Raw genomic sequence first — 16,056 nt, forward strand, 5'->3', positions numbered from 1 at the left:
GCCGGCTGCTGTTTACTCCCGTACGTGCGTCAAAGGATCACAGTGATAGTCCGCTGCGGCCACGTCCCACCAAAGTCATCATGCGATGCGGATTAGGCCCGCAGCCCACCTGACAGCCATCTGGACCACTGCGCTGCATGGCGATGGTGAGCGTTCAGGTCACAGTGTAGTGTGTGTGTGAATGTGTAATGTGATCGTACCTAACGTATGTTCTTCACTCTGAAAACAACTGAAGAGCTCTAAAAGGCTTTCCTACGCGATTAAATCGAGGTAGGTGTGATGTAATTCTGGTGGGAGGGCACAGCCGGTTAACCTTTCAAGATTGGGGTGAAGGACACGCTGTCATGTGTGCTGTTCTTGTTGGAAACGCATAAACAAATGGATTCAATCGTTTTGTATTCGCTGTAGAGGTGAAAGTGTCATGCACTTTGAAGGCGTAAAACTTTATACAGTTGGCCCTGCTCTTGAATTAAATATTTTGTTTTATTTGTTAGTCTCCGAAGCCTGTAGCTGCAAGTTCAACCCCTTTCGATCCCGCAATCACATTATTGTGATTCCATGCTACTGTTTGTTGAAAGGGTTAAAAGTGAAAACAATTTACAAGGTAAGACAAATGCAAACTTAATCCGTTGCCTTCATGACAGACAACGCCAGGGTGACAACTACATGAGACTTTCTTCTCTTTTCATGAGATTTAATAAAGAATTCGTTTTTGGAGAATTACAGTGAGTAAATATTGAGTGCTCGATACACGTCGATTGTCCAGATTCGACATTTGCTTATGGTCCAAGTATAGGGGCCGTTTTGCTTTGGAACCTCGAAGAGCAGGAGATCGAGGTTGTTGTGGATCTGGCGTTAAGCAGCTTGTTATTTCATGATTCCAGCCTGCTTAATTTAGTACACTTGCAACATCTGCCCCAAGCGCGATTAGTTCTGCAACTGGAGATAGGTTATGTGGTCGATCAAACAGTTTGTATGTACAGGAGGTCAGCGTGGGACTGCGAGATGTGGAAATTATAATTCCACACGGAGCAAAGATAGCAGTGCAGACAAAAAGCAAGATTTATATTGCTTCTGATTAGAGGTAAAAGGTTGGACAGACTACAGGTGGTAAGGACAGCCCTCTCCCTCCTCACTCTCTACTACTTTCTGAATGATTAGCCCGCAACCCCCACCCCAACCATTCCCCCGGTTTGTTGCTGCAAATGGCAGGCAAATTTTTTAGCCGTAGGTCTGAGTGTATTAACCTTTAAAATTTGTTTATATATAAATTAAATTTAAATGCTATTATGTAACCAACACGTCAGTCCTTGATGGCTACGTAGGGGTGGGCTAGTCGTACAAGGAAACAACAAAGATGGATTGCCGCACAACTGTAGATTTTATTCATAGTTTCACCCTGCCGTCTCTCCACTCTCACTTCCAAGCCAAAAAAGGTCCCTCTCAACTGTAAACCTACGCTAGTTATCCTCTCTACCGTCGAGCGTTCCAGAAACATCCATGCACCTCCTTTACCAGCCTCCATGGAGACACTGGACACACCCACACCGCCATGTCTGGTCATTGCTTCCTCACGTGCCTCAGGCAACTTCGCAAAAGACCCAGTAGCCAGTAGACACGGGTGGCAGCTCAAGGCCGGGTATAATTACACACGCATCCGGCGTGAGAAAGGGACAGTCATGTGCCATTCGACGCCGACTCGATCTCTACATAAAGACATATATCTCAGTACGTACACTGCTATAGAGTGCTACAATTAAATAAATTTTGTACACTTTAAATGCAGTGTATGCTATGCGAATGTTGGCGATCTAATATGCATTATCCAGGGTTTTAATCTCAAAACTTAAAATTACCTGCATTGCATGACTTTCCTTCGATTTATGTGCCTGAAGTACACCTGATTTCGCTTATTATGTGGTATAGAGTTTAAACAGCTCGTGATAATTATTACACCGTGGAATCTTTAGAAACATTATTTATTTTTATTCCTTTAAAATTAGGAATTGACAGTTATATATTATCAACCTCTCTTGTTTGTGCTAAGGCACTTACAAAGGCACATTTTTAAAAGAGCAATTGTAATTCTTTCAAGACTTTTTAAGTGTTTCAAGACTAAATTTAAACAAATTTCAGCTTGTAATGATTGCATGCGACCGTTCACAAACAAAATGTGTTCAAAGACACGCATTAGTGTGACACAGCACAAGGTGACCCTGAACTCACTTTCAAACTCAGATGTACTTCGTCTCCAATGAACTCCAGCACCCATCCCCGACTCCCCCAACCCATTTAATTAGTGTAATGCGCAAGAGTTTGGTGGAGATCGATCTAGCCATGCAGCTTGTAGTGACTCACTCTGTTTTCTTAATTCCTTAACAGAGGCGCTAAACGCATTAAAATAATATACTTCTTCAGCAAACTTTTTTGGTACGTAGCCATGTATTGAACAGCCACAAAAGCCGTGAACAGCATTGCTTTTGAAAGAGTGCGCTCCCTTAACACCGCTCTCTAGGCTCATGGAATTAAAGGCGAGCACCATGTGCGTCCCTTAGCAACGATTTTGAGTGAAAGGTCTTAGACCCCTACCATCCATTAATCCATGGAGAAAATTCCGCCAACAAAATTGCCAGAAGTACATTCTTTTGGTAATTATAATACTCTGTTTATGTACAAGTTTCTTGAGTGCTGCTATTTTTTAAATATTCAGTAGACTGTTAAACAAGTACGTTTTCTGACTTCAAGTTCTGTTCACCTAATTAATTAGTGAGACTAATGAGAGAGAGAGAGAGAAAAAAAAAATTTACATGCACATCTATTTTAAGTGAGCATGTGCCATCAATGTATTTTCAGTTAACAAGTATGATTTGATGGTTTTGGAACACGGCGCTACCGGACTAACAGAAGAGCGCATGGTCCTTGCCTTTCAGGTGTTGGATGAGCTTATTCCACAGCTGGGCCTATATTCCAGAATCTTCACCAAACTGCGCGAAGATTTATTCAGTATGTGTATGCAGTATTAATGCTTATACAACAAAAAGTCTCAAGCCACTCTCAAACCAGTTTCAAACATTTACAATATCTATTAAAAATAATTTTATTAGCATTCAAGATGCATCATCTACATTAAAGTCATTAAAAAAATATAAGGACTAGAAATTAAGTTATATGTTCACACACACACACACACACACACACACACACACACACACACACACAGAAAGAAATATAAACATATTCTTACGTGTATAAGCAACCTGCATACTTATGGTTTTGCTTCTGCATTATCATTTCTTGCATTCTTTATCTGTGCACTCATATCTTTCAAATTTTCATCCAAAAAAAAAAAAAGGATACACATAGAGCTATCATAAAATAGATCGAGTTGTTATGTATAGAAACATCATTTGTCATGATCGAGAGGATGCACTTGGTCCTTTATTCATCATTTCAGTTTAATAACTATAATAAAGACTTCTGTACCTTGCAAAAATTGCATTTCACTTGGTAATTTTTTTGCTATCCATGACAATGTCAAAAAAACATTTGCTAATTTTATCCATCTTTGCCAAAAAAAGTGTAAATTGTCTCAAAAATATCTATTTTAGAGATAAAAGTATTTTTCAGTATTAATGCATATTGATTGTATCAATTATTTATCAAATTTCAGAGGCTGTATATAGTGGTGAATTGACAGGGGTGGTCGAGGAAGGTACAGATAATAAGAGTGTTTGTGGTGAAAGCTACATACAACGTTTGCCCTACTTTGTGCTTGTGAAGAGAACACATGATAAACAAAATGAGCAGATAGAGGAACTTAAAGAGCAGCTAGACATTGTTAAAAAAAGGTTAGTTATCATCACAGCAGACAGGATATGAGAGATCAAAATGGTTTCATTTCTAAATGTGTCACACATTGTATTATTGACCATGCAACTTATGTTCATTACAGTAATATGTGCCTGTTCTTAGCATAGATGACATTTGGGCACTTTGTTCTTTTATGTGAATGAATAATTCACAGCACTTTGTTAGACTGATGTATTGATACATGCCTTTTGGCTTTAATCCTAAGCATTATTTGGGCTTGGAATTTTATTTTTAAAAAAGCAGTTAACAATTAGGCTTTTGCTGCATATGGGTTCAGATTAGTAATGTTCACGGTTAATGCTAATAAATGAGGTTAAATGAATAATTATAAAGTTTACAATTGAAAAGTAATAAATATTTTCTGCTAATGTCATACATGCATTATATGCTCAGTATACATTTTGTTGTTGTAGGCTGTTTGACAAGCACAAGCAGTTTGAAGAAAGCCAGGAGAAGACAGCAAAGCTACAAGAGCAGATTGACCATTTGAATAAAGTGGAAAATGAACTACAGCAGATCATCAGTGAAAAGGATGCAGAAATTTGCAGGTATACTCATATTCACATTTATACACAATTAATTCTTGTATAACCATAAATCTGTTTAGTACTATTGTTTCAAATGCTCATTAGTTCTGTTATTACTAAGAGTTATAAAATTAAAAGTAATCTCCAGGCCAATACAGTTACATACACACAAATCAATGGCTATTTTACAAAAACTCAGACTTATCAGAGATCTATATTTATTCGGGAGATGCATATCATTCTTTCTCTTTTTTAAACCTCAATTTAAATTTTCATAATTTTCTGAGCAAAACTCTTCAGCATCTTCAGAAATGTTCCCTGATGTTGATGATGATGATGTCGATTTGTAATGCGCAGGTATCCATTCAGAAGAATGCTCATTGTGCACAAAAAACAAAAGAAGAAAAAATAAAGTGAACAAATATATAAAACACCAAGAAAGTAAAAAATAGAGACAGATGTGTGACTGACGACTGCATCAATATGTATTATTGTTTCAGGATTGGACAGGAGATGGAAAAAAATTGGAATAATGCTGAGAACATGCAGCATCAGCTTGAGTGTGACATTGCAGACTTGAAGGTTAGAGAAAGTGACAGTATTGTGGGGTTTTTACTTTTTTTGTATTTGTTTGTTTAACTTAAAAAGACTGTTGCAATTTTTCTGGATTACTAACTTAAAAGTAGCTTCATCCAGCAATATTTTGATGCATATTTTGTCCCTGGTTATTTACTTTTGTCTGTACATTCTTATCACGGAGCACTTGCAATTTTTTAAGCATTTTTATTTGTCACAGGATTCCCTGATAGAGGCTAAGCAAGAGATAGAATATCTGTCTCAGTTCAAGAAAGGCTATGATGACATGTACTATGGTAAGGACTAGTGACATTCTAGTTTAGTGGTTCTCAAAGTGTGATCCGCAAGCATAAGTCAGGTAATCTGCAGCTGACAGTCATCATAAGTCAGCAAAAGTGATGATATTAAGTGATGGTTATCACCTTAATATCTCATCAAAAACAAATATACATTCATTGCATTAACCTTTTAATTAATAAAGGACTTTGCAAAGTATGTAATTTTATGTTAGTTATTACTATACTACTGTTACAAAAGTACATTTAGTTTTGAATTGTAATGAAACAAATGCGGCAATTTAAATTTGAAATTCATGGTACAGCGTGATTTTAGGCATTGGTGGTCTGACGTATTTTTTACTTAAGTGGTCCGCGGTACAAAATACTTTTATAACCACTGTTTTAGTTTGTTATATACAAGTACTTACTGGTCTACTAAACTTATTAGACAGCAGCTCTAATGCTTCATTGAGGTTTTGTTACTATGTGGGTTATAGCTGCTTGACTTGGAGCAGAAGCTTTTTTAGGAAACATGGTAAAAGTAAAGGCTAGCCTCCACAGTTCATATATGCATAGTCAAATCTTGGTAAAACAATTAATTACAATTAATTACAAAAACAATTAATTACAGCCCTTAAGACCAGTATATGGGATCTTAATACCTTTACCAGTATAGTGTGTTGCTGATCTCCAAGATAAAAATGATCCAAAAGCATTTATTTGTTAAGACTATATTCACACTAATCACAATTTGTCAGAATTGCACATAAAGATAAAGCTGAATAATATTTGCTTAAAAGAACATGTTCAGTTCTAAATACCACAAAATTTATCATACTGTGCAGTTGTTGCTAGCTATCAAAAGATACTAATTTCCTTTTGGGATCTTTGGATTAGTTGTATCATCTTTTCCATGACTGCACAAAATTATCTACAAGACAAATGTGTAAATATTATATTATCTTTCATTTTAAATCCTTCCTTTTTATGTTTCAGCATTCACTGACAAAGATCAAGAGTCAGATGAGGATAACAGTGCCAAGAAAAATCCGCAGACAATTATTGCTTCAAAACGGGTAAATCATATCTCTTTTAGACTCGTCTGCTAATAGGCACTTTAATTTATTGGAATTAAGCTGCCAATTGGTTCCTTGTGGCAGAATCTTTGTCCTTTTAATTTTCTATAATGGAAAATACTTCTGTAGTTTCATAGATACACTCCTTATTGGTGTGCATGTTGTGTGCAAATTTATATTTCTGGTGCTGAAAAACATTGCTTACGATATTTTTTGTTCCTTTAGTCATAGAACTATGTTACAATGAGGAAACTTCAAAACTACAATTAAGAGTACAAAAAAATGAAACAAACCTATCCACAAATGCAAACTGTAAACGATTTAGAGTTTCTAGCTTCTTTGAAGATATTTTTTCTTTTAACGAAGGAATACTTGATTGGAGATGTTCACTCAGCAAACCACATGGAGGAACAGATTTTAAGTGTGATGAACACAGCAATGGAAGGTAAAAGTCTTAAATTATCTTTAAATCAAGGGAAATTTTTTGGCAACAAAAAAGATTGATAAAATAGTCAATATTTATAGAGCACTTTTCTTCAGCACTGAAGGAGAATAATTGGTTAATGATGCTTAACCCTATTTCAGGAATCAATTAAGGCACTTATATATGTAAACATGCACGAGCATACATGAAGGCACATGAGAACACACTATAGATACCAGGAATCAAAAGCACTTTACTAGTCACTATTATTCATTATGTTTACTTAATTGACTGGTCTTAACTGAATGGTTCAGAATTTGACAAGTTTCTTGAGAGCCACAAGCAGGCACTAGAGGAAAAGGTAATAACTGCCGACATGACAGATGCTGAGATGGACCTTCAAGAAATGGAGCTGGATGATGCAGATCAAGAGGTAGCCATGAAAAGCTTAAAATCACTTGAAAAGAAATAACTAAAATGTGTAATAATGGTAAAGAAGGATAAAAGTTGTATAAAATTTTGATATAACTGTGTTATTTGTCTGCCAATATGTGTAAACTGAAATTTTACTTTTGTATGATTTTTCACATTTAGAATGCTTAGATGCATAAACTCTAATAAATGCTCGAGTAAGAAATATTTATTTCAAGAATTTAATAAGTAATTAAGGAATGGTTCTATGTATTAAGAAACATAAAAATTAGGTAAGAATTACAATGTCTATAAGTTGGAAGTGGTCCAGCTTCGATTTGAGAGCACAATACGCGCAATGTTGTCTGAGCTGGACCTGCTGCACAAGCACAACAACATGATGATGGAGCAGCTTCAGATGCTTGAGGAAACCAACCCATCGCTAGCGTATGTATTTGGCCATGACTTACAATCTCATCTTTATATCTCATTTATAACCCATAACTCTAGCTCTTTCAGAACTTTATGCTATTTGTTTATGTTGGATGCATTCTTTCATGCATATGTAGCATTTGTTGGAGTTCAGTCATGACAGCTGTCTTGACTAGTGTATGGATGTGAGCAATATGTGACATACAATGATCTAGCATTATTTACCATAAGTTTTTTTCTCATTTATCATGTAATGTACTGTTTTGGAAACTGTTTCAGAAAAAATAAAAATGTAGAACATGTGAAGTTCTCAAGTGGAAAGAACAGTAAGTGTGACTAAATTATCAAGTGATTCATATACTTGCTCATTCAGCATTGCTGAAAAATATATTGATCCTTTCTGTACAAAATTAATTTAGTTAAGAGGAAATATATCATTGTATTTTTTTAATATACTTTTAATATACTTTTCAGTTTCTGATCCAAATTTAGAAAATGACAAAATATAAAATCATAAATTTACTGTCTGAAATTATTTAGTCTGTGTTGTATTTGGCAAATGATGCTTTGATTATATGGAAGTAATGGTGCAAGGAGCAAGAAGAGTTAAACTGTGAAGTTAAAAACAGGTTTGCAGCACTGGAGGGACTCCTTGAAGAAACAGTGGCCAACTATTGGACAGGATTACAGGAGACATGGAAGACCTGGGAAAGAATGAGAAACAGCACAAGGAATGGCTGACTTTAGGGACCTGGAAAAAGATAGAGGAAATGAACGAGCTGAAGCGGAAGATCAACCAGTTTCAGGACCAGCAAGAAAAAGAAGAGCTCAGAGCAAAGTACTGGCAGCAACTGGCACAGGATTACGCTACTGTCCTAGACAAAAAAAACTGAGGCAAGAGCGGGCAGGCTTTCAGCAGGGCGAATCATGCACAGACCATATCATTACACTGTGAATCATTGTTGAACAATCCATCAAATGGCAGTTGCCACTCTACATGACATTTGTGGATTTTGAGAAGGATTTTGACTCCGTAGACAGGGAAACCAATTGAAGTTGATGCAGCATTACAGACTTCCACCAGAGTTCATTTCCATCATCCAGCAGCTGTATGAGGACTTGTCATGCCAGGTGATCCACAACGGGAAGCTGACCGACCTGTTCGCAGTGAGGATTGGAGTGAGGCAAGGTTGTGTGCTCTCGACGACAATCTTCCTGATCATCATAGACTGGATCATGAGAAGAACAACCTCGAACAGCAACACGAGCATTCAGTGGACCTTCACCATGCAACTTGAGGATCTCGACTTTGCGGGTGACATCAGCCTTTTGTCCCACAAACAACAACATGCACAGACAAAGCTCACTAGGCTCTCAGAAGAAGCAGTAATGACTGGCCTGACCATCAACATATAGAAGATGGAGGCTATGCGGGTCAACAACAAACAAGAAGCCACACTCCAACTACATGGGGAATTTATTACAGAGACTTTGGAAGCATATTCAGCAAAGATGGAGGTGCAAATGAAGATGTAAGAAGGCAAATAAATAAAGCCAGGCTTGCATTCCACATGTGACCTATTTGGAACTCTAAGGCTTTATCTCTGCACACCAAGATCTGTATCTTCAATGCAAATGTAAAGTCAGTCCTTCTATATGGATCTGAGGCATGGCATGTGAAACACCATCACCAAGAAGATTCATCATCAACAGATGTCTGTACCACATCCTCAACATCAGATGGCCCTAGAAGATCTCCAGTACAGACCTGTGGGAGAGAACCAACCAAAAACCTGCCAGCCATCAAGAAGCGGAAGTGGGGCTGGATTGGTCATACCCTATGAAAGCCAGCTGACAATTTAATGAAACAAGCTCTAGGCTGGAACACACAGGGATGGCGCAGGGTTGGGAGACCCAGACAGATATAAAGATTGGTCCACAGCAAGGCGGAGTCAGCTGGCATGACATGGTTCTGACTGGGAAGAGATGCCTAGAACCGGATCCAATGGGATTGTGCAGTTGTTGCCCTATTCTCCAGTGGGGGTAAAAAAGAATAAGAATGTAGCAATGCTTTATTTTTGAACTAAATCTTCTGTTTTAAATCCTTGAAATATAATAAGATTTATTTAAAGGTAATATGAATAAATTGCAGATGAATCAATTTTGTGGGCTGGGCTGGATGAAGATGATGGAAAACACAATACAGCAGACCCATACATCCCACAGGATCGAGTTTTCAGCAAGTATGCTGCCATGCTGTACACATCAAACAACTCTGGAAAGACTTTTGAGGAATTCAAGGATGCCAAATACTGTTCAAGTTGTGGTGAAAAAGTGTGTTACCTCGTGAAGATTCAAATACTTTTACTGATCTCAATGGTGCACATGACTTGATTAATTACCTACAATATACATCCAAGTTAATAACATTGTCTTCCAACACAAAATTTGTTCTCAGCTCACTTTAAAACTACAGTTGCAACAGCATCTTTGAAGGTTGCAATCCCATATAAAATACCCTATTATAGTTTCATAAAATCTTTATTTTTGTTACAGACAGTGATTTGCCCTCATAAAGCTGGAGGAACAGAAAAGGTGTTTGTGCTGCCTCACAACTGTACCCACCTCAAAATTTCTAGACCAAAAGTTCGTGTTAACAGGGAATTAGTTCAGTAAGCATTGGCTTTATTGCAGTTCACTATCATCCATTATCAATTATCAATCATCATCAATGCAGTTATTGTTATAGTGACATCAAAAAAAGGATAAATAATTTTTCAGCTGTATATAAACACATACAGAAGCTAAAAGACTAGTGGAATGCAACATTTTTTCTAATAATTGAGTAAAGCCTGATGCAGTCAGCAACACGAAAGTCAGATTAGTGCATGGATACATTTACCTTCTGAAAGTCTTAGAGAGATGGGAACATAATTCAAGTAGCCAAATCGGGATGTCACAAGTTTGACCGCTTTTTTTTCATCTCTGCATAGTGATGTTTGTATGTAGACATATATATGAAGAAAGCAGAAGAGGGTATTCATCCACATTGATGGGAATAGAATCTTGCATGGAGCTTGCCCTAAACAAGATCAAAAAAGAAATGTTGCACCCTTCTAGTCCTGCAATAATGAGAAATGAAATGCATAAAAAGCATATTGTGTCATCTTCATTTGTAGTGGATTCAATAAGAACTCATAGAATACATGCAAAGGGGGAAAAGGAGAGAAAAGTGGGAGGAATTAAAGTTTTTACTTCTTGAATTTTAGGATGCTAGTGAAGCCACCAAGCCCTGAGTTGACGCTTAATGTCGAACCTGTCCTGAGCAGTGCAGTACAGAGTTATCAGCCAGCCCATAATATGTCTCTCACACCAGACACTGTCACATCCCAAGAAAGCCCTTCTTACAGCATGGGAGAGGCCTACATGGTAGTGTACTTTTATTTGCCCATATGCCTAGAGAGAAAGTAGAATGTGTGCAGCAAGTCTTTTTTACAATCCAATATAAGGAGTGATCCTTATTTTATCAGATTTATCTCTGAAACTTTATTAAGGTACATGAGTCACCTTTTAGTTTTCTCAGTTCGCACACATGGGAATTACCTACATATATCAGCATTTTAAAAAATTGGTTTCAGTTTGACTACACTTGGGATGTCTGCATATGTTATGAAAACAACTCTTCCAGGTTTAATGGATAACATATGGAGTACACTTGTTTAGCAAACTATTCTCAATTCCCTAACCCTTTTAAAATAAAAAAAATATATTACACATTTTGTAAGAGAAGCTATCATTGAAGATGCAGCACTCAATCAGCATGTATATTTGTGTATGACTGCATACCTTATAGAACTAGACAACTTGTACTATCCAGCATGCAGCACTGGAATTACTTGCAATAATTTCACTATTAATTAATCTTTGTTTTTTACTTTTTGTGTGAAGGTTAACTCATTTCAAAGAGTTTGGGATGACTACCACATCCGTACCGACCTCAGTCGCACTATTCCACGTCCTCTTACTCAGGTAGCAATCAAACAGCAGCTAGGACTATCAGGAACAGACCATGCATATAGCATGATATCCCATGTATACAGGACTGCAGAATATGCATGTTGAATTCAGCAGGGTAGTTATGATGACATGCATGAGAACAACAAATTGTTAGAAAATATTTTAAATGATTTTTATGCTTTGCCTTCATATTCTCAGTTCATTAACACATTCTTATATGCATCATGCAATAATTGGTAATAATTTTTATTTTGTTTGTAGAATAGGATTACATAAATACTTCGCAGATAAAGTTCTGAGAATATAATTCCAAAGACATTAAAGCATTAATGTCATGTCCATCTTAGATACATGACATCAAGAACAAATGGCAATTTCTAAATAATATATATTCAGTATTTAGAAAATTGTGCAAGATAATACAGTTCTGTAAGATGGTTGATACCTTTTTTCAGGAGCAGACAGTGTCATTATTTGAAGAGTTTCTTGCATACATCATCTTGCAGGATGAAACAGCAGGAGAAAAATTATGCTTCTCAATACTTGTAAGTTTTGGATTTTAGATGCAAGAAACATTTGTCCTAAATATTTTTTTTTACATGAGCATGTCTGCTTAAATAATGCCATAAGAGAAAAAATCTTATTTTAAAACTGTTCATGGCTTAAATTTTTTGTTCTCATATTTTTTGCAGGACAATTTGTATAATTTTATGAAGTGGCGCTACCTTCTGGATGATATTATGTACATGATGACCCATGATTTCTTATCATCTATCATAAAGTATTCAGGTGCTGACAAGGTACAGTAAGGCATACAGCTGCCTTTTTCATTTAAATGCTATTCATTATTTTGACATTTCTTGAATATTACTCTTTGTATATGTGTGCACATTTTTCTATTCTATTTTATTTAAGCAATATGTAATATTCTTTGACAGTTCTTTCATATTACATTGTGAGTTTACGTATACATACAAACAATAAACACATTTTGCAATAATTTAACTTGTTTATTTGTTAGATGATTGAGCTTTTGGATCATGTATTGGTTGGCAACCTGGATGCTTCCTGCCTTCGCTATGTTATGCTCATTGCTGACTTCATCAAAATGGTTGACTGGATGGAGGTTGAAGACTTCAGGGCCTTTGCATCACTTGTCTACCCTTTCCTAACAGTATTAATCATTTTCTGTTTTCTTGTATTTTGCAACAAGATTTATTCATTTAACAGAAGATTAGATTTAGATTCTACACTATTGTTCATGATAGTTGTTTCTATTTAAAAGCTGATAAAAAGTGGGATAATTAGAAGTAAATTAAGATACAAACTTTCTGCTGTTGACATTTTGTGTTCAATATATGCAAATGGTAGATTTGAAAAGAATTGTACTGAACTGCACAAAACTGAAAATATTTTGCATATTTACTGTTTTTTGTCAAGGAGGATGATCTTGAGACCCTGCAAATGAGTTACATATCATTCAGTGAGAATCACATCTCAAAACAGCTGGTCTGCAGCTTCATCATTCATATTATCCTCAAGTACAGAGAGCCTCGATTTCATGATGTGAGTCTTGCACTTTCTAAAGTTTGATTTTTCACAGAACAGATCAACTATTTTTTGCATTGTCAGTCAATTATGACATAAGGGTCCATATTCATTTGTTGCAGCTGCAGGTGACATAAAAGAAAGGTGATGGAAGTAGGGTGTCAGAGACACCCTGCTCCAAGCCTCTTGGCTACCTGCTTCCCTCAAACTGTCTCCTTTGTCTCTTCTTTAGTTGGAGAACAAGCTGTTACCTTTCCAAATTTCTGAGAGTGGTCATCTCACAGACAAAGAGCATAAAGACGCTATGGACAGTATTGTCCCTCTCTGCAATGAGCACATGCGCCGCCGTCTGTTTCTGGAGGCTGAGAAAGCTGTGGCACATGATAGCATATCCAATGCTGTTCCAGTCATGCGTCTTGCACGTATGTTTATTTTGTGTTTTATCTATGGATTGATATTTTCAATATTCTTTGTTCTATGACTGTTTATCTCATATCTATGATCTTGTATTCAGAAAGTTTTTACAACGTTATTGTAGATTTAGAAGTTACTATTTTGATCTTAAGTTACTTTCCTGGACTGCTAAAGTTTAAAATTAAGACATAGCTTTTCTTTGCTATTCAACTTGCAGAGATTACAGGCTACTTAGCCTTGCAGCAAATCACTGCTGTCATCAAAGAAAATCTTAACACAAATATTGCTGAATGGCGGAAACGACCTAGCAGCACTGGCTCAGGTAAGAAAATTAGAAGAATCTACTCACATGTACTGGTGGACATAAAGATTTTTAACAATGAGATTTTCAGACTAAATGATGTTTGTATTTTCCCACTTGTTATTTAAAAAATTTGAAGTTGGTGTTTAAGAAATACTTAGGGCCCAGAAATCATGCCATGCATGTAATGTTAATTTGCATTCATAAAGGTATATATGTATGTTGTCTACACAGAAAAACATGTTAAGAAAAAAAATGTCTCAAAACATTAACATTTAATCATTAGCTATACACACACACACACAATCATTCTAGCCAATTATTCTAATGAAACTGGACTGTGCCTCAAAGTTTAGGAGCACAAGTCGTATTTCATTGCAAATTTTAGGATGACTTTTCATACACTGTCCAAAAAGCATCTGAAATTAAGAAAGTAAAGAACAGACATTATGTTTAACAGCTCGACAAACCGCTGATGTCACTCATCAAACTGCAGGTGCTATGGGCGATGACAAGCTGATTACACTTGATAAAATCAAAACACTGGCTTCTAATATGGCACGGTAAGACTTTGTCTTCTGAACATACATTGCAGAATTTGGGAAAGTTCTGGCCAGTGCACAGCTTGTTTTAAAATTTAAATGACAGATCATGGACGTGTATTATAAGTTATAAGGATATAAGTTCGGGGACAGATCTACTATGATTGTTTATAGGAACATTTTTGGGTTGTGAAAAGGAAGTGAACTAAAATAATAAGGCATACAGCCATATAGCATTTCAGGAAAAAGTTATCAATTTTGCTCACAAGAACTCTTTATAAAGATACAAGTCAATGCAATGTTGATGTTTTTATCTACAGAGCAGCCAAACATCGAAAAGAACGTCAGGCCCAGTCACGTGATGAAATCAACAGGTGATTTCAAACCTAGTGCAGAATATGTGCAAATTACCTGTGATCCCTTAGTATGTTGGTAATCATGTTTCTGCTTTATTATTAATGGACATAACTTACAATTTTCATTCAGAAAGTGACTGTAATGGGCTTAATCATCTAGCTCACTCTAGGGCAAGAATAAGAGATGGAAACTGAATACATCATCAGTAATTTGTATTAAATGAAAAGAAATTTCACTCCCCTCCCCCCCCAAAAAAAAAAGTAATCTTAACATACTGGATTAGTTTCTCGTGTGCTAAATCAGAGGCAAAGTTAATAACAACTCACCTTAGATGCTGCAGAAAGATAACTTTCTAACAAAGGAAAGTTTTCTGAAAAAAAGTCTAGAATACATTTATACAAGTTGATGTGTAATTGCTTCCCTATGTTGAAGTAATGCAATGAATGGTAACTTAGTATATAGACACTAAAGTTAATGTTTGTGCAAAATTACTCTTAACTTAAATTGCAGAAAACTATTATTACTAAAGCTGTATAGATAACTGCAAGCACATAAGTATCAATTTGCAATTGTTTGTGGTTAATGCCGTGCCAGCAACTAGGGCTATATCACGACTTGCACTTTGCAAATTATTTTGCATAGAAAATAATGTTACTTGCCTTATGTATCTTTAATACATAATAAATACTGAGGCCAGACTTTCAAAGACTAGCATCTGTGGAATTTTGACAGTGTCTTTATTGTATCAGTGAATCTTAAGCTCTAACCCTTCTTCAAATTGACACCCTAATATCTCAATGAAGACTAAAGCACAGTATTCATACCCACCCTATCAGTGCCAGAATTGGGCTCAAAGACCCAGGATTACACTAAATGTCTCAGACTGGTAGCTAGCAAGACTTGTATCTGAGTGTTGGTGGGGGCCACACCAGACATATCTGGTAGCAAAGTGATTTGGACCCTGACCAGGTCGCCAATCTACTAGCCTACGTTCAAAGACGCTGACAACTGACCTACAGGACCACCATGCTAATATTGATGTAGGTCAAGGGTGTGGCAGTTTCTCTCATCACATGGCCGCCTTACTGTCTTTAATCCATCAGCGTCACCACCTCCCCACAACACCCAAAGCTACTAGCAGGCACATTAGAATGGCTATTCAAGACTATTTCTAAAATTATGTTTTGTTGTCCACCTTTGAACTTAATCTTTTACCTTCAGCTTCATTATACCTACTAGTTTTACTGTGAAAGCTATCTTCTTCGTCCAAGCTTAATCAAAAG

At 36.4% G+C, this 16,056-nt stretch overlaps 1 protein-coding gene across 8 annotated transcripts in view; it reads left to right on the plus strand.

The window, feature by feature from the left end:
• Window positions 1–15,488, plus strand: part of LOC112564872 — a 38,201-nt gene extending 22,713 nt beyond the window's left edge. For 4 of the 8 annotated variants that reach the window (XM_025239964.1, XM_025239960.1, XM_025239958.1 and 1 more), the window contains 22 exons: window positions 2,854–3,003; window positions 3,671–3,848; window positions 4,284–4,418; window positions 4,898–4,979; window positions 5,194–5,269; window positions 6,248–6,327; window positions 6,694–6,772; window positions 7,066–7,184; window positions 7,479–7,609; window positions 7,874–7,920; window positions 9,747–9,928; window positions 10,151–10,266; window positions 10,864–11,023; window positions 11,543–11,623; window positions 12,067–12,156; window positions 12,304–12,411; window positions 12,633–12,785; window positions 13,052–13,177; window positions 13,392–13,581; window positions 13,791–13,895; window positions 14,335–14,437; window positions 14,737–15,488. In XM_025239964.1, the coding sequence (XP_025095749.1) occupies window positions 2,854–3,003; window positions 3,671–3,848; window positions 4,284–4,418; window positions 4,898–4,979; window positions 5,194–5,269; window positions 6,248–6,327; window positions 6,694–6,772; window positions 7,066–7,184; window positions 7,479–7,609; window positions 7,874–7,920; window positions 9,747–9,928; window positions 10,151–10,266; window positions 10,864–11,023; window positions 11,543–11,623; window positions 12,067–12,156; window positions 12,304–12,411; window positions 12,633–12,785; window positions 13,052–13,177; window positions 13,392–13,581; window positions 13,791–13,895; window positions 14,335–14,437; window positions 14,737–14,794 (2,549 nt within the window). In that variant the 3' untranslated portion in view covers window positions 14,795–15,488. Of the gene's footprint in view, window positions 1–17; window positions 147–2,510; window positions 2,649–2,853; window positions 3,004–3,670; window positions 3,849–4,283; window positions 4,419–4,897; window positions 4,980–5,193; window positions 5,270–6,247; window positions 6,328–6,693; window positions 6,773–7,065; window positions 7,185–7,478; window positions 7,610–7,873; window positions 7,921–9,746; window positions 9,929–10,150; window positions 10,267–10,863; window positions 11,024–11,542; window positions 11,624–12,066; window positions 12,157–12,303; window positions 12,412–12,632; window positions 12,786–13,051; window positions 13,178–13,391; window positions 13,582–13,790; window positions 13,896–14,334; window positions 14,438–14,736 lie in introns of those variants that run through there. The other 4 variants (XM_025239962.1, XM_025239965.1, XM_025239963.1 and 1 more) reach the window with 4 other exon arrangements.
• The last annotated feature ends 568 nt before the right edge of the window (window positions 15,489–16,056 follow it).

Source organism: Pomacea canaliculata, linkage group LG5, assembly GCF_003073045.1.
Source record: "Pomacea canaliculata isolate SZHN2017 linkage group LG5, ASM307304v1, whole genome shotgun sequence".
NCBI lineage: Eukaryota > Metazoa > Mollusca > Gastropoda > Architaenioglossa > Ampullariidae > Pomacea > Pomacea canaliculata.